At 53.5% G+C, this 25,730-nt stretch overlaps 1 protein-coding gene across 1 annotated transcript in view; it reads right to left on the bottom strand.

Moving 5' to 3' along the window:
* LOC131265364 (titin) overlaps positions 1 to 25,730 on the bottom strand; it is a 150,083-nt gene that overhangs the window by 62,001 nt on the left and 62,352 nt on the right. Inside the window, exons 16-26 of the mRNA XM_058267623.1 lie at positions 16,994 to 18,743; positions 16,688 to 16,917; positions 15,249 to 16,619; positions 11,806 to 14,604; positions 5,869 to 11,715; positions 5,553 to 5,787; positions 5,312 to 5,483; positions 5,056 to 5,242; positions 3,277 to 3,607; positions 1,875 to 3,201; positions 829 to 958 (exon numbers count right to left, since the gene is read on the bottom strand). Coding sequence (XP_058123606.1) covers positions 829 to 958; positions 1,875 to 3,201; positions 3,277 to 3,607; positions 5,056 to 5,242; positions 5,312 to 5,483; positions 5,553 to 5,787; positions 5,869 to 11,715; positions 11,806 to 14,604; positions 15,249 to 16,619; positions 16,688 to 16,917; positions 16,994 to 18,743 — 14,379 coding nt within the window. The remainder of the gene's footprint in view (positions 1 to 828; positions 959 to 1,874; positions 3,202 to 3,276; positions 3,608 to 5,055; positions 5,243 to 5,311; positions 5,484 to 5,552; positions 5,788 to 5,868; positions 11,716 to 11,805; positions 14,605 to 15,248; positions 16,620 to 16,687; positions 16,918 to 16,993; positions 18,744 to 25,730) is intronic.

Genomic DNA, 25,730 nt, shown 5'->3' with positions numbered 1-25,730 from the left:
TTCTACTCGATTTGCTTTCTTCTTCCTTCGAAATGAACTACTTTTAGTGGTTTAAAACAAGTTTTATATCAAAACGATATCAAAAGTCTCAATCTGTTAACAATTTTACTTGGTACTATAAAAAATCATCATTAATAGCTGTAATAAATACGGGGAAATAGACACATGTGAGAGAGCCATCCCGGACATTGACGTGGTTACGGTTACGCATAAATAAATAATCACCATAAACATTAAAAACGAGTTACGATGCTGCTGTTGCTGCCGCTGCCATTTGCCACTGCTGCTTCCGATCGCCCCCTTTGGCCGTTTCCGTTATGCCACACCACAAATACCGATTTTCGTAAGTTTTGTTACTTCCTCTCGTCGCTCCTGCACTTTTTTACTTGCGGTTAGACAGGGACACAAATCGTCTCCCCTTGCTGCTTAGGTCTGCTGCCCGGCGTGGTTAAAGCGCTTACACCATTTTAATAAAGGGGGAATAATAGTGACTAAGGGTAAGGATGAATTGCACGATAGCACAGGAGGCTAACAAAAACCGTCGTCTGCTTCTCCAGCGAAAAGCAATCACCATCGCTTCAAAGCACCACACACCGATAGTTGTCGTTAAAAACACACTTACACTTATGCAACGAGACATGTATGCAACAAAACAAAATGGGCGCAATAGTTGATTGCACAAGTTTGGCGCTCAATATATCAAAAAGGGGAAGAGCGATTTGCAGGGCCTAATTATTTACGGCTGGTGTGGGTAGTTGCTTTTTTTTTTTTTTGTTGGTTTGTTTGTTTGTTTGTAGTTGTTGCGGGTTTTCTACTGAGTATTCTTACTTTTGACTATCAGTTTGGCGGACGTTTCGACCTGACCGGCGGACGTGGTCACACGGCAGGTGAAGAGGCCGGAGTCTTCCTCGTACGTCGTTCCGATCAGCAGCACCGCGTTGTTGCCCTCGTTGATCATCTGCGAAGGTGGAATAAGGTGGAAGAAGCGGGAAGGGGGTGGGAAAAAGAGAATAAAACAAAAATAATCGGTTAACTTTCCCGAGCGTTTTTTTCTTTTCCGGTGGCGGTGGGTGACGTTAATTTGGCCCCAAAAGTTGTTGGTCGGCTCGGAGGGCCATGATGTTTTCAGCTCTGTAAATGTCAGTTTCTACGAGAGTTGACAAATTTCGCCTCGACAAGCCAATTAAAAGCCCGTTGCCAATGGAGACGCCTGGTGGCGATGGAGGCGCCTGGTGGTTGGTAGGAAAAACAACCTCAACCTCCGCATACATCATCCTTTGGCACCGGATTTGACAGTTGTCCATGTACATTAGCCAAAACGTTCGTTTGATGCGTGAAGAACGGTTAAACGGACGGGTCCGTGCTGGTGAGGTCGCTTGATTTGGTGGGCGTGAAATTTAACAAGATCATTAACCACGAGCCAATGATGGGTTGGGTCGATGCAACGCGGGTACGTTCCATTGGAAGGGTTGATACACAAATCATCGCATCGTAGGCATGAAGCCAACATTGCGTTCAACAAGCGTGTCGCAACGGATATTGAGCAAACTCGATGACGTTAATTAAGACGTATATTGAGCGCTTGGAAAGCGAATCGCTGCTAGGATGAAATAAGTCAGACTGAAATCGCTAATTTAAAGCAAAAAAGGCAGTGTAATTTTTGCTTTATGAAAATTTTGTTTTAAAGACGTCTTATCTTTGATTGTTTTAGTTATTCAAAAGTGTTATCGAAAGGAAGAAATAGGTTAAACAAATTTACGAAAGAAAAATTATAGGAAGATTATAGGAACATTTTCTAGCGATTTTCCAAATTTTCACGTTATGTGATTGTCAAATTAGTTGCCCCGAATCCAAAACAACCGATGCGTATTTACCTGAAAATCTGGCGATTCTGGTATCAGCAGGCCTTCGCGAAGCCACTGGACGGTCATCTTGGTCGGCTTGCCGACGATCGTGGTCTTGAACTGTGCCGGCGAACCCTCGTCCACGACACAGTCCTTCATTTCGCTCAGCTTCGGACCGGCGTCCGGCATTTCCGGCGCCACGACCTTCAGCGTGGCGGTGGTGTGCACCTCACCGCCCGCATTCGACAGGATGCACAGGTACTGGCCCTCGTCCTCCGGGAACGCCTCGGTGACGACCAGTGTGAACGCGTCGCGATCCTTGCCCATCTGGAAGTACTTCGAGGGCTTGATTTGCTTCTCGCCCTTGAACCACTGGGCGGTCGGCGTCGGTTTGCCGGTGACGCGCGTACGGAACTCCACCGACTGGCCCTCGGACACCGTCTTGTCCTTGAGCGGCTCGACGAGGGTCGGCGGACGTTCCGTGCCCGGGGTGGCCGGCTTCTCGATGATCGGCGTGACCGGCGTGTCGACGGTGCAGGTGGCATCGCAGCGCGCCTCTCCCGCACTGTTGATGGCCACGCACTCGTACTTCGCACCATCCTCGCCGTACGCCTCGATGATCAGCAGCGTGTAGTTGTTGTCCTCCTCCAGCATCTTGTACTTGATGTTGGGCGTCAGCTTCTGACCGTTCTTCAGCCAGTACACGTCGAGCGGCTTCGTGCCGGTAATTTTGGCGTCAAAGCGCGCCAGCTGACCGGCCGACACCGTCGTGTCGGTGATGGTGCTTACGAAACTCGGCGGAATGACACCACCGCGGCCCTGCTGGCGACGCTGCTCCACCACCAGGTTAGCGCTGCACTTGGCAGTTCCGCCCCGGTTTTCCGCGATCACCGCAAACACGGCCGAATCCTCCAGGAACACCTGGCGGATGATGAGCACAGACTTCGTGCCGAACGTGTGGATCTGGAAGTCGGACGAGTTGTTGATCTGGAAGTTCTCGCGGAACCACTTGACCGTCGGCATCGGTTCGCCGTCGAACTCGACCTCGAAGCGAGCCTGCTCGTTCTCAAACACCCGGCAGGGCTGAATCTTCTTGGTGAACACGGGCGGCTTCGTTGGCTGCACTGGGCCCTCGACCACGCGCTCCTGCGTCGTGCCCTTGTGCTCCATCTCGGTCGTCTCGGTGGCGGTAATCTTGCGGATGATCTCCTTGTCGTCGTACACCTCCTTTTGCGTTTGCTTCTGCTGCGACACGTGCACTTCCTTACCCTGCACCGACGTTTCCGTGGGCTCCGGGATGAGCTTCGCCTTCGGCGCTTCGATCAACTCGACGTTTTCGCTTTCCTTCGTCTCTTCCCTGCAAGTGGAAAGCACATAGGTAAGTCAGAAACGATATGTCCTCGTGCGTAATGCACTTCGAGTGAGTACTTACAGCGTCTGCTCGTAGGCACTGGCCATCCCCTTGGCGATCGACTGACTGACGACCTTCTCGCCGGGGATCGCAAACTGGTGCTTCTCTTCCCGCAGCTTCTGCTCCTTCGTGATCTGCTCGGTCTCGAGCTCCGCCAGCTTGCTGTAGTACTCCTCGCCCTTCTTCTTCTTGACCGTCTTCTGCCATTCGGTCTCGCCCTCCTTCTTCACCTTGGCCTTCTGCACCACCTTGGTGACGCGCTTCTTCTTCGCCTTCTCCTCCTGCAGCGTCGTCTCCAGGTCGGTATCGCTGCGGCCCTTCTGATACGCGACTAGATCGTAGTCGTACCATGCTGTTAAACAGATAGTTGGTTGGATGGGGTTGAGGGTGGTCAAACAAAACAACATTCAGTAACGACCAACAATCCCGCGGGCCGCGTCCGAGCGGGATATATGGTTCACATTTATATTATTGACTATCTGTTTACCCTCACGTCGACATAATATACACCAATACAGCAACAACATAACATTTTATCGGTTGCTAGAAAATAGGGCCGTTAGGGGCAGGGTAGGTTGGAAAGGCAGCTTATTTTATATACACTTTTACAGAGCAGTTTAGCACCTGTTACCATTTGTTAGAAGATTAGCCAGTGAGAGAAACGAAACGTTTCCACTACAGCTTCACATTGGTTTTCTTACCTGGTAGTTAAAGAAAAAGGAAACAATCTTTCTTTCCACAAAAAAGGGAGGCGAACCAACGTTTCGCGCGATCAGGTTAGGAAATCCCATAAAAAATAACAATGTTTAGCACGCACATAGTGAAAGTGTCAGTAAAGTGCAAGCATAGCAGGGAAATATAGTTGAAAAGAAAAGCTGCTCAAAGTTTTACCAGCATTGTTAACAGAGGTTTCGCAAAGCGCTGGTAAAAAGAAAAAGAATTAGTTTCATTTAGAAATATACGAGGCAGAACGAGAAGCGCAAGGTGAAGGTGCATTAGGTTGAGACCCCGCGGTGAGTTCCATCATCCACATCGAAGTGCAGCCCAGGTCTACCAGCCATCAGGTCCATCTCCAGGGAAGTAGAATAGTAGTGCGTGTCTAAGTTGTTCCTTCCGTAGCCCTCGAAGCGGCAGCAGATTTGCTAAGTCTTTGGTGTGACCATTTCGATCGCTTTTGCTAGAGAGACGTCCTCCCATTGCGAGGGAGAACATTTTACGGGATACCTTGGAAGAATGTAGGTGGGAGTTTGGGAACAGGATTTCAAGGGAGGGCGACATGTTTTTGTTTGGGTTTGGTTTTGGTTTTGGTTTTGGTTTTGGTTGATCGTTGAACCGTTCGGCGAGTGAGTGATCATTTGTAAGATATATTCCTGTTCGGTGAAAGTGATCGCCTCCCATGGGGCGTGAAGTAAGAGTGAAGCGGTGTTTGACATTCTTTGCGGGTGTTAGTGTAGTAGTATTTGGTTGTTGCACTACCATACCTCTATCTCTAAGCGGTAACATTGGTACTGTAGTATTTCATCTCTGTTCACCTTTTGGGTAGCGAGTGGTAAGTGCTAAGAGTCAGTGAGGTGAGTGATAGAAGTGGCGATAGAGGGTAGCGATAGAGTGGTTGTTGTCGATCTGTAGTACAATCGGCAAGAAACACGCTACGAAATATCGCAGGACGAGATCCCGCGCTGGTTCTACTTGCGATTACCGATAGTACGTTATGCCTGTTGTTGTTGATGTTGTTGTTGTTGTTGTTTTGGCTGTTGGTGCGATGTGATCGTTTGGGAGTTCTGCGTGTGCTATACTTACGTCTTGGCGAGTTCTTCAGGACACCGCGGTAGTCGTCCCGGCGTGGAGTGATCTTCAGCTCACAGCTAGCGACCGCCTCACCGACGGAGCTACGTGCAATGACCTCAATCTTTCCGGTGTCGTACTGGCGCGTCTTCGGGATGTCGAAGTGATACATGCCGTCGTAGGTAAGCTTGTAACGTTGGCCCTAAAATGAACGACAAACAATCAATTAACATCTCCTACTCATTGGGCGGTACTTGTGCCGTCAACGTACATTAACCACGGTGTGTCCGTTGATGAGCCACATGACGCGCGGCTTGGGATGGCCGGTGACACGGCAACAGAATCGTGCCCATTCACCTTCCTCCACCTCGATCGTTTCCGGACGGCTGACAAAGGCTGGTTCCTTCTTCGGTTTCTGCGTCTCGTCGATAACCTCCGGAATACTACAAACGAAAGCCAAATATAAACAAACCCGTTCTTGGCCAATTCGCTCCTAAATCATGTGCACTCACTTCAGATTCCACAAGGCTTCCATCTCGCGGATCTTCTGGATACTCTTCATGCCCTTTGGCAGCTGCGAATCGTAGACGATGCCGGGCTTTCCGGTCGTCTTGATGATGGCGCGCGTTTCGTCCATACCGTACAGATTCGTCGCACGGCACAGGTACTCGCCACTGTCCTCCGGATAGATCCAGCCGAAGTTCATCGCCACGTAGCCAAAGTCGTAGATCGGAGTGAAGCGGTTCTCTGTTGGAGGAAATCAAACGTTTTCATTGCATATTAACTATTGCTACGAGCAAATCGCCGGGGCGACCACTGGATACTTACTGTACGGCAACGGTTTGCCATTGTAGAACCACTCAACCTTCATGTCCGGATCACCGACCGGTGCTAGCTGGCACTCGAACTTGGTGGCCTGCATCTCAACCAGATTAGTCTGATCCTTGATCTGCACGACGAAGCGAGGAGGCTGCTTGCGATCCGGATCGAACAGATCGTCCTCGGTGAGGAAGATCTCCTCGGTGTACTTCTTGATCGTTGCCTCCATCTGCATGAGCGTCTCGGACTTCTGCATGCCCTTCGGGATCTGGTTCTGCAGCACGATCGAGGGCAGCTTCTTGCAAGTGACGTGCGCCTTGGTCACATCCTCGCCGTGCTCATTGAACGCACGGCAAGTGTAGTCACCGGCGTCTTCCGTGTAGACCGACAGGATGTCCAGCGACACGAAGCCCATATCGTAGATCGTACGGTACCGGTGTCCACTTGGCAGCGGTTTGCCATTGCGGAACCACTCGACGCGCAGTTTCGGATCCTCCTTCGGTTCCACGCGGCACTCGAAGCGAATCGTGTCACCCTCATCGATGGTAGCCGATTGGATTTGCGAGACAAACTTCGGCGGTCCGAAGGTGCGCTCTTCCTGCGTGGCCAGCGTCACCTTGCCACGCTCCAGCTCCTTCAGCTTCGAAGCCGTCATTCCCTCGGGCAGCTGCGAGTCGAGCACAATGCCTCCGCGAGACACCACCGTCACCTTCGCGGTCGTCGAAGCCGTGCCCCACTTGTTCGTGGCGCGGCACTCGTACACTCCGGAATCGCGCACGTACGCGTAGTCCATGTCGAGCGCGATGAAACCAAAGTCGTTCAGCATGTGCACACGGGAACCGGTGGCGAATGGCTTTCCGTTGTGGTACCAATCGATACGCAGCGACGAATCACCCACGGGCTCCACGCGGCAATCGAAGTGCACCGGGCCACCCTCGGCCACGTCCACGTTGTCCTTGATTTCGACGACGAACTTCGGTGGACGGCCTTCCTCCTCGTCGGCCAGCAGCTCCTCGCGCTTGTGCAGCTGTTCCTCCAGCTTCTGGATGCTCTCCGTGCCGGTGCGGAAGTTCGATGGCAGCTGCGGCTCCATGATGATGCCTTGGCGGCCGCGAACGGTCAGTTTGCACGAAACCGTCGCCTCGCCGTGCCGGTTGGTGGCCTTGCACGTGTACAGTCCGGAGTCACGCTGGTAGCAGCCCGCAATCTCCAGGATCACGAACCCAAAGTCGTTGATCGTCTTGATGCGCGAACCGGCCCATAGCGCCTTACCGTTGTGGTACCACTCGACGCGCATGCTCGGATCGTTGATCGGCGTCAGGCGGCACTCGAAGTGAGCGAGCGAGTTCTCCGTCAGCGTCATATCCGATGGCGTCGTGATGAACTCTGGCGGCTTGCCCGTATCGTCATCCGGGGAGCCGAGTCCTCCGTGCGGAATACCCAAGCCTTCCAGTTCAGCGATGCGCGAGATCGTACCCTCCATGCCCTTCGGCAGCTGAGACTCCAGAATGATGCTACGCTTGCCCTGCACCTTCATCGTGGAGGTCGTAACCGCCTCGCCGTACTCGTTCGTCGCACGGCACGAGTACTCGCCCGAATCCTCGGGGTACACGGGCGAAATCTCCAGGATGACAAATCCAAAGTCGCAGAACGTACGGAAGCGTGAGCCCGTCTTCAGCGGCTTGCCATTCCAGAACCATTCCACCTTCAGCTTCGGGTCGTCGGTCGGCGTGAGCTTCGCCTCGAAGTGAGCACTCTCGCCTTCGCGCAGCGAGTCGATGTTGGACAGGGGCGTCGTGAAGACTGGCGCACGTCCACCTTCAACGCGCTCGCGCTCGTCCCGAGTGCGCACCAGCGAGTCCTCGAGCGTCTGGATCTTCTCCAGTCCACCCTCCATACCGCGCGGGAGCTGCGAGTCGAGGATAAGGTTCGCCTTCGAGATACACTTCAGCGTGGCCTTGGTGCTGTCCGAGCCGTACTTGTTCGTTGCACGGCACTCGAACTCGCCCGAATTCTCCTCGTAGCAGTACAGAATGTCCAGAATGACGATGCCAAAGTCGTGGAACGTGCGGTAGCGATGTCCGTGGGGCAGCTTCTGGCCGTTCCAGTACCATTCGACCACCAGCTCCGGATCGTTGATGGGTGTCAGGCGCGCCTCGAAGTGAGCGCTCTGTCCCTCCACCAGCTTGGTGATGTCGGAAATCTTGGTGGTGAAGCGAGGTGCCTCACCGACCGGCGAACCGGCGGCCGTCTGTTTCACGCCAGCCTGGCTCTCCAGCTCGCGGATGCGTGCCAGCGAGTCCGGTTGCAGCGACTCCAGGTAGACACCTCCCTTACCGAAGCACTTCAATGTCGCGCGGGTCGAATCTTCACCGTATTTGTTCGACGCACGGCAAACATATTCGCCCGAGTCGTGGCTCTGCACGTACGCAATGTCCAGCAGCACGTAGCCAAAGTCCGACACCGGCTTGATGCGGTTCGAGTGACGTAGCGGTGCGCCATTGTGGAACCATTCCACCTTCAGGTCCGGGTCGTTCACTGGCACCAGCGTGCACTCGAAGTGTGCCGACTGTCCGTCCTTCAGGCCCTCCAGGTTCTGGATCTGGGTCGTGAAGCGCGGCTTCTGTCCAGCCGACTTGTCCACACACTCCAGCTGTACGCTGATCTCCGCCGTGCCCCATTTGTTCGTAGCGCGGCACGTGTAGCTACCCGAGTCCTCGATCTTGGTGCCGAGAATCTCCAGCACCACCATGCCGAACGCGTACACCGTACGCACACGGTGGCTGGCATCCAGCTGCTTGCCGTTGTAGAACCACTCGATGTTCATCGACTGATCGCCGGTCGGGATGAGCGTGGCATCGAAATGCGCAATCTCACCCTCGCCAATGTTGCTGATCGCGGTAAACTCCGAGGTGAAGCGTGGCGCCTGTCCAGCGTCCGACTCGACCGGCGTACCGTCCGGGCGGCGCAGAGAATCCTCCAGATCTTGAATCTTCTCCAGTCCTTCCGTACCCTTCGGATGCTGGGTACGCTCGATCAGGCTCTCCTTCGTGACGCAGTACACCGTGGATGAGGTGAATGCTTCGCCGGCCAGATTGTACGCCTTGCAGGTGTAGATACCCTGGTCACGCTCGTAGACCTCGGTCAGGTCGAGCGTCACGAAACCGAAATCGCTCGTCATCTTGAAGCGGGATCCATGCTCCAGCACCTTTCCGTTGAAGTACCATTCGATCTTCAGGTTCGGATCGTTCTTCGGCTCGACCTGTCCCTCCAGGTGCAGGGATTCCGCTTCGTTCAGCCGGAACTCCGACTGCAGCTGCACGGTCCACTGTGGTTTCGGGAAGGTTGCCTCCGGCTTGGAGTCCTCACGACGGTAACGGTTGGCAAGCGCCGCCTCCGTATCCTGAACGGCCTCCAGACCGGCCTTTCCTTGCGGGTGCTGGGTGTCCAGGTACATGGTGGTGGTGCTCGTACAACGCAGCGATCCCGATGTCGACGCCGATCCCTTGCTGTTCGTTGCCTTGCACGTGTAGATACCAGAGTCCTCGGCGTATGCGCCAGAAATATCGAGCGAAACAAATCCAAAGTCGTACGTCGTCTTGAAGCGGGCTCCGGTTGGGAGTGGCTTTCCGTTGACGAACCACTCGATCTGCATGGTCGGGTCCTTCGAGGGCTCAACGTTGCACTCGAAGTGCGCGTTCTCGCCCTCCTTGATCTCCACGTTGTTGAGGTGACTCACGAAGACCGGCGACTCGAACTGAGCCTCCGGAACGTCGCGAAGGTTTTCGCGCGGCGCTTCCAGATCGTGGATCTTCTGCACGGCCGACGGATGCATCGTGTCTCCGAGCAGCCAGTGGCTAGCGTCGATCTTCAGCGTAGCGGTCGATACAGCCTCGCCAAGGTTGTTTGTAGCCTTGCAAGTGTAGATCGCCGAATCGTCCGCACGCAGTCCATTGACGGACAGCGTCACCAGACCAAAGTCGAACGTACTGCGAATGCGAGCACCGGTCGTGATGGCGATACCATTCTTAAACCACTCGATACGCAAGTTCGGATCGGCGCGTGGCTCCACCTGGGCCTCCAGGTACACATGCTGGCCCTCCTGCAGCTTGTCGTGGCTCTCGAGGTGTGTGGTGAACACTGGCGCCTGCTGGGGCGTAGTGTCCACGAACATATCCGGCACGCGGTTCATTGCGGCCTCCTTCAGCTGGATCTTTTCCCATGCCTCCGGCAGCAGTGGTTCACCCGCGATCGATGCCTTCGATTTGATTTTCATCGTGGTCGACGACACGGCCTCACCGGCACGGTTGATCGCCTTGCACATGTAAACACCGGAGTCCTCCGCCACCGTCGAGTTGATGTCGAGCGTAACGAAACCGAAATCGTTCGTGGTGCGGAAGCGCGAGCCCATCTTCAGCTCGACACCGTTCACGTACCACTCGTACTTCATGCTCGCATCACCGACCGGTACGACACGCGCCTCGAAGTGCGCATGCTGTCCTTCCCACAGCTCCGATGGGCCCGTCAGCAGTTGCGTGAAGATTGGCTTCTCGAACGCAGCTTCCTGATCCTCCGGACGCTGCTGGTGCGGTTGCTCCAGCGCGATGATCTTCTTCATGCCCTCCGGATGCTGCGAATCCATCTGAATGCTGGCCTTCGTGCGCACACGCATCGACGCCGTCGTGACAGCCTCACCGAGCGGGTTAATTGCACGGCACATGTACACGCCCTCATCCTCCTCGCGCACATGCTGCAGGTCCATCGAGACGAAGCCAAAGTCGTGCTGCTTGCTGATGCGCGAGCTGTCCTCGAGTGGCTTCTCGTTGCGGTACCACTCGACCTTCAGGTTCGGATCGCCGACCGGAATCAACCGGCACTCGAAGTGCGCCGTCTGACCTTCGGCAACGAAGTCGATGTTCTGCAGTGGCTGCGTGAACACCGGTCGCTGCTTGGTGACCGCATCCTGCACCTCCGGCCGACGGAACGGACTCACGCCTTCCAGCTGCTTGATCTTGTCCAGTCCCTCCGGGTGCTGCGTCTCCGAGATGATGGCTCCCTTCGCCGTCACCTTCATCTGGATCGACGACTTGCACTGTCCCTTCGCGTTGATCGCCTTCACGGTGTATTCGCCCGCATCCTCAGCGACGACATGCTGGATGTCCAGCGCCACGTATCCAAAGTCGAACGTGATATGGAACCGTGACGCCGACTGGAGCGGCTTACCGTTGTGGTAGAACTCGATGCGCAGGTTCGGATCGTGGATCGGTTCAACCTGCGCCTCAAAGTGAGCGGTTTGTCCCTCGTGGATTTCGGTCGTTCCACGCAGCTCGGTTACGAACCGTGGAGCCGTCACTTCCGGCTCGTCAAGCTCCAACCGCGACGGGCGCACGTGTGCTTCCAGCTTCTGAATCTTCTCCAGTCCATCCGGATGTTGCGAATCGAAGATAATGTTCCGCTTGTTGGTGACACGAATGTTGCACGTGCTGACCGCCTCGCCGACCTGGTTCGTCGCCTTGCACATGTACGTACCACTGTCCTCACCGTACACGTACAGAATGTCCAGCGCGACGTAGCCAAAGTCGTGCGTCGTACGGAAGCGGTGTCCGGCACGGATCGCCTTGCCGTTGATGAACCATTCGATCTTCAGGTTCGGATCGTTGATCGGTTCCACGCGGCATTCCAGGTGAGCGTAGTCGCCTTCCTTCAGGTTCTCCAAACTGGTCAGAGGAGTGAGGAAGACTGGCTTCTGCTTCGCCGGTTCGACTTCGGGGGCGTGTGGTTTCTGGTAGCTCTCCAATTCCTTAATCTTTTGCAGTCGCTGTTCATCAAGCGTCTCCAAATATAAACCAGCATTTGCTAAACAGAGAGATTTGTGTGTGAGAGAGAGAAGTGTTATAAGTGACTTAGGCACATACACACGCAGTGTCGTTACCGTTCAAATCTTACCTGTGACTTTAACAGCGCATGTCGTAACAGCCTCCCCGATAGCATTCTTAGCCTTACACATGTAAGTTCCCGTGTCCTCAGCGTGCGCATAGAGGATGTCGAGAGCTACGAAACCAAAGTCGTACGTCGTCTTGAACCGGTGTCCCTGCTGGATCGGGCGTCCATTGCAGTACCACTCCACCTTCATGGTCGGATCGTTGACCGGCGTCAGCGTGGCCTCCAGATGCACCGGTAGGCCTTCGCCGACGCAGGCATTCTTCAGCGGGCGTCCGAACTGCGGCTTCTCAGCCACGTACATCTCGTCCTCGCCCTTGCGACCGAAGCGTGCGTCGCACTCGAGGTACTGGATCTTCTCCAGCGCTCCCTCGTGCTGCGTCTCGCGCACAATACCCGCCTTTGGCGTAACATTGAGCGAAATCGAGGACGATTCCGTGCCGAGATGGTTCGTCGCGCGGCACGTGTATTCGCCGGAGTCTTCGGCGTACACGGTCAGTACGTCCAGCGCCGCGAAACCAAAGTCGTACGTTGTACGGAACCGATGGCCAGTGGTCAGTGGTTGACCGTTGTGGAACCACTCTACCTTCAGGCTCGAATCCGGGTACGGTTCGATACGGCACTCGTAGTGAGCGCTCTGGCCCTCGACCAGGTTCGTCGGTCCGTGCAGCTTCGTGGTGAACTTCGGTGGCTGCGTAACGGCCACGTCCTCCTCCTCGCGACGATGGAAACGAATGGCGTCCTCCAGCTGGTGGATCTTCTCCAGTGCGCTTTCGTTTTGCGTTTCCAAATCCAGCGAAGCCTTCGACTGTACCATCAGCTTCGCCGACGTGACGGCCTGTCCGAGATCGTTCGTCGCACGGCACGTGTACGTGCCCGAGTCCTCGGGGTTCACGTACTTCATGTTGAGCGCAACGTAGCCGAAATCGTGCATTGTTGTCGTACGGTTGGACGCTTCGATCGGGACGCCATTACGGAGCCACTCGACGCGCATCTTCGGATCACCGACCGGCACCAGGCGGGCCTCGAAGTGGACCGCTTGGTTTTCGGCCACCTTGACATCCTTCACCGGGAGTGTAAACACCGGTGCCTGCGTAATCACCTCATCCACCTCCGTTTCACGCTGATAGCGCGAGTTGTCCTCCAGGTAGCGCAAGCTGGTCAGCGCATGTTCGTGCTGAGTCTCCGAGTAGATGCTCTTGCGCGTGTGCACCACACAGGTGGCCGACGTAACAGCCTCCCCGAGGGCGTTCACAGCACGACACGTGTAGCTGCCGGAGTCATCGGCCAGACAGCCCATAATGTCCAACGCCACAAAGCCAAAGTTGTTCGTTTCGGTAAAGCGAGAACCCGTCTTGACTGGGGCCTCGTTGTGGTACCACTCGACACGCAGTGTCGGATCAGACACCGGGATCAGTCGGCACTCGAAGTGAGCCCGCTGTCCCTCCTTGATCTCGATGTGCTTCAGCGAGGTGGTGAACGTGGGCGCCTGCGTCGTCATCTCGTCCAGATAATCCGAGCGCTGCTGCCTGGTCTTCTCCTCCAGGTACTGGATCTGCTCGAGTCCCATCTCGTTCTGGGTGTTGGTGAGGATCTGCTGCGATCCCCGGCACGTCAGCTGGACGGCGATTTCGTCCACGCCGACCAGATTAACCGCACGGCACATGTAGGTACCGGTATCTTCGGCAATCAGATCGACAATGTCCAGCGCCACGTAGCCAAAGTCGTGAATCGGACGGAACCGATGTCCCACGGTGATAGGCATTCCGTTCTTGTACCATTCCACCTTCAGGTTCGGATCGGTGACCGGTTCCAGTTTGCACTCAAAGTGCGCATGGCCTCCCTCTTGCGCGCGATCGATGTTCTTCGGCTTGGTCAGGAAACGCGGCTTCACGTTGACGATCTCATCGACGTACTCGGTCTTGCGGTAGCGGGCAATATCCTCCAGATACTGCAGCTTCTCCAACCCGGCCGGGTATTGCGTCTCCATGATGAGGTCCTTCTTGGCCATGATGCGCACCGAGCACGAGTTGACCGCCTCGCCGAGCGAGTTGCGGGCCTGGCACGTGTACACACCCGAGTCGGCCGCGTACACACCAAGCAGATCGAGAGCGACGTAATCAAACTCGTACGCCGGTCGGAAACGGTGGCCAATCTTTACCGGCATTCCGTTCACGAACCACTCGACGCGCATCGTCGGATCACCGACGGGCTGCAGGCGACATTCCAGGTGAATGTTCGTACCCTCGAACGTTTCGATATTGTGCAGCGAGCGGGCAAACTGTGGCGGCGACATGACGGTGATGTCCTCCAGCACGTCGCGGCGCATGCGCGACGCATCCTCCAGGTATTGCATCTGCTCGACGGACATCTCACTCTGCGCCTCGGTAATAACATCCGAACGCGTGATGACTCGCACGCACGCCGACGTGTGGGCCGATCCGAGCTGGTTCGTTGCCCGAACCGTGTACTCGCCCGAGTCCGCCGCAGTCGAGTGCAGAATATCCAGCGCCACGAAACCAAAGTCATAGTACGTCTTGAAGCGCGAACCGATCGTAATCGGGCGTCCATTGTGGTACCACTCGACGCGCATCGTCGGATCACCCAGCGGTTCCAGCTTGCACTCCAGGTGAATGTTACGTCCTTCACCAACCGGCTGCGGATCCGAAAGGGGCTGCGTGAAGATCGGTTTGGATTTGCACAGCTCCTCGATCTGGTAGTGGGGTTCCACAAACTGCTTGTCGACCTTCTGCTGCGAACGTTCGACCACATTGTGCATGCTGGTGGTATCAATGGCGGCACGAGCTGCAAAGGAGACAAAACATTAGTTAAAAAGGTCCATCCAGTAACCAACCAATACGTTTCTAGACGATCTACAAGTAAAACATATTAGACGCGACGATCGCGATGAGAGGTGTTTAAGTTTAGTTACAACACGTACTTTCACTTACACTATATAAGTGGCAAAGCGTATCGAACCAGAAGCTTGGACTCGTCATCGCGTCAGTCGCGTCTTTGGATTCTTCCCAATGGGCAGGTTGAACCATACCGTGTGTTTATTGTGAGCAATCCCCTGAAGCAATGGCTGACGGAACTACAAACTATTGGCCTCTAAGCAAAGGTTTTATCTATCCGTCGAAGACAACTCCTCTGATTCTAGCGTTAGTTTGTGAAGTCTTACGAGTTAATATAAAAGCAACATTGGCTGTCCATTAAAGAGATACTAGTACGTGGAGTGGTGCCACGAAGACTATTTTAATCAATCGATCAATTCTACACACATTTGAAAAAAAAATCCTTAACCTTACTGTTAGTTGTATGCTTCTAACTGAAATGTTTGTCTCAATCAGAACGTTTGGATTCTTTAAAAGTATCATGGAATGAATAGATAAAATGGTTAAGAGTAAGCAGATGAACATTCCATTGCGGTCACCGTTGTTGGTACTTACTCTCAACAACCATTGCCGCCTCGACCTGCGCCTGTCCGGAGCTATTCGCTGCGACCAGCGTGTAGGTGCCCGAGTCTTCGGCGCGCACGTCCAGAATGTCCAGCGCCACGTAGCCAAAGTCGTGATACGTTTGGATGCGATTGGCGCTCATCAGCGGGCGACCGTTGTGGTACCACTCGACACGCATCGTCAGATCCGACTGCGGCTCGAGGCGGGCCTCAAAGTGCGCCCGTTGGCCTTCCACAATGCGGTTGGTTCCCTTCAGCGGTCCGAGGAAACGGGGCTGCTGCTGGACGACCTGCTCAACCGATTCCTGCGTACGCGTGTACCGCGACGCGTCCTCCAGGTACTGGATCTTCTCCATGCCCATATGACTCGTCTGCGAGTCGACGATGATGTCCTGGCGCGTAACGACCGTCAGGCGAGCGGTCACGTGCGCTTCGCCGAGCGAATTGTACGCACGACACGTGTAGTTGCCCACATCGTGCACGGTGACCTGCTTGATCGTGAGCGCCACGTAACCGAAGTTGCAGAACGATGTGATGCGCGAGCTCGCCTCTACCGGATGGCCGTCCTTGAGCCACTCTACGCGCATCGTCGGATCACCGACCGGCTCCAGGCGGGCCTCGAAGTGCGCAAAGCCACCCTCGCGCACGTTCAGCTGGTCCGACACCGGGCTCTTGAACTCCGGCCGCTGCGTGCTCTCGGGCGTTTCCTCGTAGAACTTCTGGTTCTGGTACTTCTGGTACTGCTCCAGTTCCTCGATCTTCTGGATGTAGTTGCGCTGCTCGGAGATGCCCAGATCGCCCGTGACCGGTGCCTTGCTGACGACGGCGATCTTGGACGTGCTGATCGCCTCCCCGATGCGGTTAACCGCACGCACCGTGTAGGTGCCAGCGTCCTCCGCCCGCAGGTGCATGATGTTCAGCGACACGTAGCCAAAGTTGAAGATGGCCGTGATGCGCGAGCTGGCCGTGATCGGCCGTCCGTCCTTGTACCACTCGACGCGCATGGTCGGATCGCTGACCGGCGTAATTTGCGCCTCGAAGTGCGCATTGCGACCTTCCTCCAGGTCGCCCAGATCCTGCAGCGGCCGCGTGAACGCCGGCTTCTGGTTGATCACCTCTTCGATGCTCTCAGTGCGCACGTACTTCGAGTAATCCTCCAGGTGCTGGATCTGGTCCAGCGAGGACGGATGCTGCGGCTGCTGCTCGATCGGCGGTCTCGGCTGGACACTCAGCATCGCACGCGATTCGGCCACTCCGGTCGAGCTCGACAAACGGCACAGATACTCGCCGCTATCCTCCATCACGATCGTGAGCAGATCGAGCGCGACAAATCCAAACTGGTACGTGGTATTAGCACGGGAGCCTGAGAATACAAAAGCAACGTTTAACGGAACGTGTCTTCACGTGGAGTTCTGGGGGGTTTGCACTTACTCGCTTGAATGAGATTGCCATTGAGGAACCACTGAACGCGCATCGTTGGATCGGAGACGGGTTCGATGCGTGCCTCGAAGTGCACCTTTCCACCTTCGACCTGAGCAACGTCACTGAGCGGGACGATGAACTTCGGCGGTGGATAGATGCGGTCCTCCTCCTTCGGTGGCATGTGCGGAGCAGCCCGCTCGACATGACGTAGATAGATGATTTCCGGTTCCGGCATCGCCCTGGAAAAGGTAGCGTAAATGCGCGATTAAGTATGTCGATAGTCGGAGACCATCATCTTGATGGCGGTGTACTTACTCCGGCTGAATGACCTTGGTCGGGCGCGGTAGATTGAGACGCTTCTGCTCCGGCGCCGGTCCCTTCGGAGTTTCGACAAAGAGACGGGCCCGGGTGGCGGTGGTACCGGCGACGTTCTGCGCCGTGCACTGGTACCAGGCCGCATCCGACGCCTTCGCTCGCGGGATGTCGACAGTGGTGCAGCCGTTCTCGTCGTTGCAGATCTGCACGTCCGGGCCGGGCACGATCGGGATGCCGTCCTTCTGCCAGGTGATGCGCGGCAGCGGCGTCCCGATGGCGCGCGCAAACAGCCGCACCGGCTCGCCCTCCTTCACGTTCACGGTGGTGAAGCGCTCGACGAACTTCGGCGCGACGATCTGCTCGCGCTCGCACACGACCAGCTTGGCCTGGGCGGCCACCTCGCCGCTCTTGTTGCGCGCCACGCACGTCACGATGCCATGGTCGAAGCGGTTCGCGCTGGTAATCATCAGCGAGTGGTTGCCGGCCTCGTTCACCAGGATCTTGTGCGTCGCGTCGTCCGTCACCAGGTTGCCGTTGATGTACCAGGCCACCTCCGGGTACGGTCGGCCCGTCACGCGGCAATCGAAGCGCACCATCTTGCCCTCGGTCGTCTCCGCGTCTTGCAGCAGCGTCACGAACGACGGCGACAATGCCTTGGTCGCCTCCGACGAACTCTCGATGAACTGCTGCTGATACTGCTGCGTCTGCTGCTGCTGCTCGGTCACCAGCGAGGTCGCACGCTCAACCGCGACCTGCTGCTGCTGCTCGTGGGCCGGTTCGACGGCCAGCACGGCCGACGACACCTGGCAGCCCTGCACGTTCTCGGCCAGCAGCGTGTAGTGGCCGGAGTCGCGTGCGCTCACATTCCGGACGCGCAGCGTGGCCTGCTGGTTCGAGTAGCTCACCTCGTACTTGTCCGCCGACGGGATGATGCGCTGGCCGTCCTTGAACCAGGACAGGCGCGGACGCGGGTTGGCCGCAACGCGCGTACTGAACACCGCATCCGAGCCCTCGACCAGCTTCGAGTTGCGCGGCTTCTGGCCGATTTGCGGGGCCGACGCGGGCCCCAGGGCCCGGTCGATGGTCGTGATCAGCTGGGCGTCGGTTTCGCCCGCGTAGCGGCGCGTGATCGACTCGCGGAACGACGTCTCACGCAGCAACCGGTACTCGAACGTGTCCACCTTGAACTCCTCCTCCGTGTGCGAGTAGCCGTTGGTGTACTGCTGCTGCTTGACGCTGCTCTGCTGCTGGATCGTCTCCCGGCGAAGCTGCTGGAACTGCGGCGTCGGCATGCCCTCCGGTTGGATGAACACCGAGCAGATCGCCTCGCCGACGGCGTTGCGCGCCTTGCACGTGTACTCGCCCTCGTCGCCCGGCCCGATCTGGTTGATCAGCAGCGAGACGGCCCCGGTCGATGGGTTGTAGCTCAGCCGGTGCTTCGCGGAGTCGAGAAGGGGTGCGCCTTTTCGAGTCCACGAAACCTCCGGCCGCGGGTTGCCCTTCAGCTTGCCCTCGAACAGCGCGTTGCCGCCCTGGGCGAAGCGCGAGTTCTTGAAGATCTGCTCGAACACCGGCGGCGAGTAGTCGCCGGGTCCGGTCGGGGTCGGGGCCGCCACGCCGTAGCTTGGCTGCTGCTGTTGCTGCTGCTGTACGAACGGAACTCCTACCGGAGTCGGTGTCTGCACACCGGGCGTTATGGACGCGAGCGGTGTGGTGCTCTGCTGTATGAATCCACCATGCTGCTGTTGCACTGTAGGTGAAACGAACAAAAACAAAAAACTCAAGTCAGATAACATTCAAGCAGTAATCTTCAAGCTGAAAACACGAGAACTAAACCCATCCAGATACCAACTACAAGAACTATCAACAAAAAAACAAAGAAAAACAAAGATGTTAACACTACATTGGAAAACCAAATTTAATCCGAAACTACCTATCGTAATGTTCACAAGTCAGGTTTATTTATCAGATGGAACAGAACACCTGTACGAGCCAACAAACGAAGCCAACAGTGGTCAACCCTCAACAGTTCAAGTTCATGTACACCTTGGCACACCTTGGGAAGTGAAAGTGGAATACTAAGAGGGCCACTGTCTCTTCGAAGAAGAAGAAGAAGCCTGGCTCTAGTTTATGGGTCAAGGTCATGTTTATCTGCATCATTCTCTTGGTGGTAACAACACGGTTGTAACATTTTACTTTGCCTCCAATTTGAAGTATTATTGTTTGAGCAGCATCCAACCCGCTTCTGCCTCAAAATACGCTCGTGATAGTCGTCGTATGGGTTAATACTTGAGTTCAGCCGCCCGACGGTCGTAGGATCTTGCACAGATCGTCGTGCGTATGATGTAATTTTAGTCGCTCGAGAACGGGCCGCTTACGGGAAGCGATTACGCAACGGAACGACGTTAGGTTAAACCTATTTTTAACGCACAGTGACCCCTTCGTAGCGGAAGAAACGTGTCTCGGGTGATGAACAGATTGCGCCACGGAAGACTATGGCGTTCGGTACGTGGTTTCCGATGGGGGGAAAAACAGGGGAATGTCCTATTCTTGAAAATGTGCCATTTGCTACATAGGCGAAAACACGGTGGACTACAGATGTGATCCGTTGTATCGTCTATCAGTATTGTGTTTTCAAACACTTACACATACGAAAAGACAAGACAAACTACTAGATAAGACAATACAAAATGTAACACAAGATTAAAGAAGCGCCCAGGACTAATGTTTGTAAGGCTATGGAATGTTGTCTATTCTCACTCTTCACTTGCTAAGATCGAGCAAAGAATACTTCCTTTTACCTCTAGAAATTTTGTAGAATTTCAAATATATTCCCAGGTTTATTTTAGCTGTTGTATCTCTTAAGATCTGATGGAGTTCAACTAGATGTTTCTTTACTTTAAAATCTACTCTTTGCGAGCAGGCAAACTTTTGTACAGATTTGTGTCACTTCAAACGTTGTTTGTACATTGCACTTTACTTTCTTCCGAGGGCAAAACAAATTGTTCACACAGCGTTTGCACACTTTGTTCGCTTGCCGGAGGTAAATACTATTTGTATTCACCTTTGGACGATTGTTGATAATAAGATATCAGGGTTGAACGTTCTCCGTTCTGTGTCACAACCGTGTCACAAGTTTAGTGGACGCTTCTGGCAGTTCCTTCACTTCATGTCTTCCGGAAACAAACTAGTGGCAGCACGCAGAATTCTCCGAGTCGAACCACTGCTAACGACCGATTAGTCCCGACGCTCCGGTCTGGCGGACGTTCGAGCCTCGCATCTCTCGGGGTTCTACAAACAGACCAACCTTCCGGCGTCTCCCTTCTAGCGTCGGTCGGCCAGATTGGGGAGATATGGTTTGTTCAGGTGCAGCCAGTGTTCACGGAAAAGGGGGGAAGAGGTAAACAGTTATGGAATCGGAGGGAGGGGGATGCAGTGCAGCGTAAAATCAGTGATCGTCGGGACTTAGCCTGGACGAGGGAAAAATAAATAAGCAAACTGCCGTAATGCATCAGCAAATTCCGCACCGAACTGCGGATAAGGTGTGATGCCTTCGCCTTCACCGTTCTCTAGCGTTCTCCGGTGGAGTGAATTTATTTTCTAGTAGTTTTTTTCCCTTTCCGGTGGGTGAACATGTCTGTTTTTTTCTGTTTCTTCAAACCATCGGACGGCTATCAAGGGCTTGGGCGCACTCGTGCGTCACATTTGACGCGTGCCGTCACGAAATATGGTCGTCACTAAATGGAGTGGGACCTTCGAGAAGCGGAGCAACGCGAGAGACAAGTTCTAGTTATAGCAAGTGCTGAACCTCCACCAGAGCTCGGTTTAATAAATGCAAAATGCATTCGCCTAATAAACGAAACACATCGACGGGTACGAAAAAGGGCTCCAGGCTCGTCTGACGAGTCGACAGAAATGGTACTGAGCGACAACTGATTCCAAGAGGTTTGAACTGATGCGCTCCGGGTAAAAGGGTGTTGAGGGAATTTGTCCGCTTATGTTGCAAAAGGTTAGAAATGGTGCTCGTTTTAGTGTTACCAGTGTTTCCCTTCAGGCGAGCAAGGTCTGACATCTTGTCAAAACGGAAATAAATGTCAGGCGGTAGAAAACACAACCTCTCTCTAACCCATGGAATGTGTTTCATCAAAAGAATTAATCTTTCAATGTACATATAAGAGTTTAGTTATTCAAAATAAACTATTCAATTATTCATGCAATGCACCTGTACATAATCACATCGATTTAATCTTTAATCGATTACTTACACTCGACAGCAAACATCAACAACCTTTCGCTATTTTTCCTTATGTAATTAGCAAACCATTGGCGATCGTAATGCAACCATCGCTCACAAAGGAATGGGTGCAACGATCTGCTCTGGGTAGGAAAAAAGAGTTTCATTTTCATTTTATCCCTCCAATGCCCCCCCTCCCCGCCCCTCTCATTTTCCAATGGATTGAAGCCGGGGGGCACATTAGCGCTCATCGAAGCATAGGCTAGTGGCCACCGGGATTTGACGGATGCTTCCTATCGGATGAGGTTTTCATTACCGACTCCCTTTTTCTTTCGTCTCTTCTTCTTCTCCACCGCAATGGCCTTTCTCGCTTTGTGCAATGAAATGTTGCGACTTAAGCGATCGTTCCGGTTCCGAGCCGAGTGTGTGCGTGGAACTGATCCTCCGTCGATTGCGTAGGTCACCACCACACAAGTGACCACAAGAAGGAGGGTGCGGAAAATAAAACAAAGAGGGGTAGGGAAAACCACCACCTTTCACCAAGCGGTGCAATATGTGAAATGGCATACAGTTTTTGTTTTGTTTTGCTTTGCTCAGCTTTGACCACGACGAGCACCGGGAACCGTTAGAGGTCTGCATTAATTTTCCACTTCCATGGATGGCTTCCTTCGCAAAAGCGGGGGCTCTCTCACGCGGTGGTCTTAGTTTTGGTTTTACCTCTGCATCCATTGATTGGTTTGCATGGCTGATAACGGCTTGGGGTAGCGCATGAGAGATCCACACCTTTTATTTTTTAGGGAAGTTGTTCGACATTTTATGCATTTTCCTGTTTTTACTAAAACTAAAATTCAACCGAAATACATTTTCTTTGCTTTAGATGATTTCATTAGATTCTTTTTGGGACTTTAGGGATCGGAAAACGGTGCAAGTATGGAAATATGTGTAGGCAATTCTATTTTGAAGTCCTCCAAACGAAAACCATTGCAGTCAAATCAAATACATTTAATTTTCATTGATTTTTGTTTTACACATTGTATAATATACCATACTAGCGAAAAGTAAGTTGATAAAAGATGAAATGAGAAAAGAGTTGAAAAGAGTTGATAAAAGATGAAATAGCTCCTTTCAATTCTGATGTGGAATGTGATCGAACGATTGCAGCACAACCATAATATAGATTGACATCTGAAGTGATGTGACAAGTGTAGAGACATTGCAACATGATGCCTCTGGCCGGATAGTTCTCCCGACGCGAATCGTTTTTGGAGCCCCATTTGAGGAACCTCTTTAGTCTCAATCAGTGAGGGAGATTCAACACGATCGTGAACTCTGCTGGTGGCGACACACACTCCAGCCACCGGACGGGTAACAATTAATGTCGGGCAGCAAAACAAAACGACCACTAATCAACACCCGCCCGCTCGTGAGACATGGCCGGCGCGACATGTTTCACTGTTCAGTTCCAAATATGGCGAACCCGTCGCTGAAGGCAACCGCGTCCGGTCTCTCGTCCTCAAGCTCGGGACGGAAATTGGAGCCGCCAGTAGCCGACAGAGCGATGCCACGGATGGGCAAATGCACAGCACTCCGCTCCCCCAGTCCCGCTATGGTGTGGTGTCCGCCCCGGTGAAGGTTCTCCCCTCGGTCTGGTTTGCCCGGTCCAGATACGGCCCGGCACCGTCTTGACCTAGAACTGGAAACTGGCCAGCCCTTCGATGGTGCTCTCGCGCGCACATTACTGCGTAACGCTGGTCCTCAATGTTGTCCGTCTTTTATTGACGACGCGTGAAAGCGGAGCAAAGTTATCATCAACGCAATGGCATCCAATTTCATAGTTGCCTCGGAGTCAAATGGTATGCATGTATGCGCTTGTCATTGGATGACAGATTTGCTTGACAAACGACATTTGGTTACACGAAATGCAAGGATTATCTTCTACGTGCTTGTACGTCATTGCTTCACATTGAAAAGCCAAAATGTTATGTTTTGTTTTTGAGTTGAAAGAAAACATGCTGAAACAGATGAAACATCACCGAGTTTCCAAAACCAAGGTGGGCGTTCAGGAATTCACTGCAACCCTTGGCACATTGGGACGGGTTTTGGAACGTTTCCCGCAAGGTTCAGAACGCCCACTCGCACATTCCCAGTTGTGAAATTGTCACCTCCCCGGAATGGGCGGGATTGAGCGGACGAAAACACGGCCTTCCCTTCCGAACCGAGTGACACACGGAAATGAGGTCTATCTGGCAAAGTTTTCCTTTCCCCCTTTCTGGTGGTGTGATTTCTAGCACTTTCCAACCGGTCTGGTGTGACGCGGTGTGCGGCTTGTGGAAAGCAACGGCGTTTGCGTTTTCTTAAAATAAGCAATTTTTAACACTCGATCTCTTTGAGTTTTTCCCCACCCCCCGTGAGCTGTATCTCTTTTTGAGTTTTCAGCGGACCCTTGGGGGGACAGTGCTCGAAGATACGGTGAGAAGAGTTTTCTTTTTAAATTTACCATTCATTTTAATCCTCCCATCCCCGCGGGCCAACCGTCCTCCTTCGTTCGGTGTCCCCTTCTACGCCCACGCACACAAGCGAAGCTTTGAAGGAAAAATAAAACGGCCCAGAATGGTTGAATGGACCAGAAGAAGGAGCGCCGTTGCTGGGGATGCCTCTGGTGTCTCCCATTTCCGCTTGTGGGACACATAAACACACACACACGGGCGGTTTGGCACACACAGATGTGCGAGAACGCACGGAAGCAAGCCAGGGGGAGGGAAGAAAATGAAACGAGACGAGGTAGGAGAGGAGGAAAAACAACGATACGACATTCCTGATCCTGCGCGTATTTAACACGCCGTCCCAAACTGATGGCGATGAGTACGCGCGCGTGAGCGTTGAGTGAGAATTTTTCGTGACACTAAAAATAACGTTTTTCACCGAGCATATTTTTAGCACATTCGCAGCCGTGCAGCGCATTCGAACACATACGGCTGGCCGCTAGAGGCCGGTGGACTAGAAGAAGCTGGCATTTCGGAAGTCCCAAAAGGTTTGCCTGGACGGAGGCGATTTGGAAATTCTTTGCTCCTCAAATTCTGAGCTGGTTTCCAGAGGACCAAAGGTTGGTTCCCTATATCTGCCAAAATTTCCTTCAAGTGGCGTACACGTTGTCAGGGATGTAACTTGAACCTCTTGAACGCGGGTTTTGGCAGTCCTTTGGAGCGAAGATTTATCACAGCACACTTCGACGCCGATAGCTGGAGCACTTTTCCTCCCTTAGTAGGCAGGGAAAGGCGGCTGTCTTCGCGAAAAATCCCCCGCTTGGGCGACCGCCCGCTCCGAGTTATATAACATTCTTTGCGAGCAAAAGGCAACGGCCACCGACCCTTCCCACGCAAGGCTGCCGTCGTTTCGGCCGCAACTAACCTCGCTGCTGGGTCACTTGGCGGCTAACGGAGTGCTGCTCCGAGCGGCTAATCCTTTGCTGGGAGCTGCTGAACTGCTGCTGCTGCTGCGTAAACTCCTGCCGCTGCATGAACTGCTGCTGCTGCTGGTGCTGCTGCTGCATGGTTGTCGACGACGACTGTTGCATCACCGACGACGACTGCTGGTGCATCTGCTGCTGGTGTTGCTGCACCAGCTGCTGCTGCTGCTGCTGCTGCTGAAGCGGCAGCTGCTGAAACGGCGGCTGATTTGGATTCGGTCGTTGCATCCTTAATCCAGAATTAAGGCTCAGGCGCACACACACACACACTCGTGATCACGGTACGAGTCGATATTTGTTTGCGTATTTGGGTATTTCTTACACACACAAAAATGAAACAAACTTAACAGAACTCGAAACTCCAAAACTAGGCAAAACTTAAACAACTAGATCCTCTTCGATTTTATTCAGGCGCTTCTTCTCTTCCCCCCGTTTTTTCTTCTTTTCAACGGGGTGTTGGGACCACGGAAACACACCACTGCTTATTTTGCTTTTCGTGTAAGGGGAAGAGAGTGTAGTAAAATCGGAGGTCACTTGAATTGCTTCAACTAATTCACCACTAACTACTTTTCCTCCTCCGCTTTTATTTTTCGATTGAAGACGTGCTCTTGCTGGTCAGACTCAAGTTATAAGTCCGCTGAATTTCCACTGACTTAAACTGTGGGGAAAATGGGATAAAACAAATTCGACACACAATTAAATATTAACGATCACATTGGTGCACCACCATGGACTCGATTGCAATTGACGCCAATAAGAGCCACGTTTTCCACGAAAAAAATACCACACGTTATTGAACCACACACTGCATCCACTAAATTCCCAAAACGTAAAACGTTGGGAAATAATCTTTTACAGAATTTTTTTGGGACAAAATACTTTTTCTCTTATTGGCTCACAATTGCACACTTTTTTAAAACGAAATTTTTTTGAAAAATATTTTTCACAAAACAGTTGCGCAAAGTATTGCAAATATTTGCAAACTGCGACATGTCACAATCCAACACCAGTCACGTTCGATCCACAAGGAAAAGCCT

The sequence above is a fragment of the Anopheles coustani genome, chromosome 2 (genome assembly GCF_943734705.1).
Source record: "Anopheles coustani chromosome 2, idAnoCousDA_361_x.2, whole genome shotgun sequence".
Classification (NCBI taxonomy): Eukaryota; Metazoa; Arthropoda; class Insecta; order Diptera; family Culicidae; genus Anopheles; species Anopheles coustani.
This window is presented reverse-complemented; position numbering and strand designations above follow the sequence as displayed.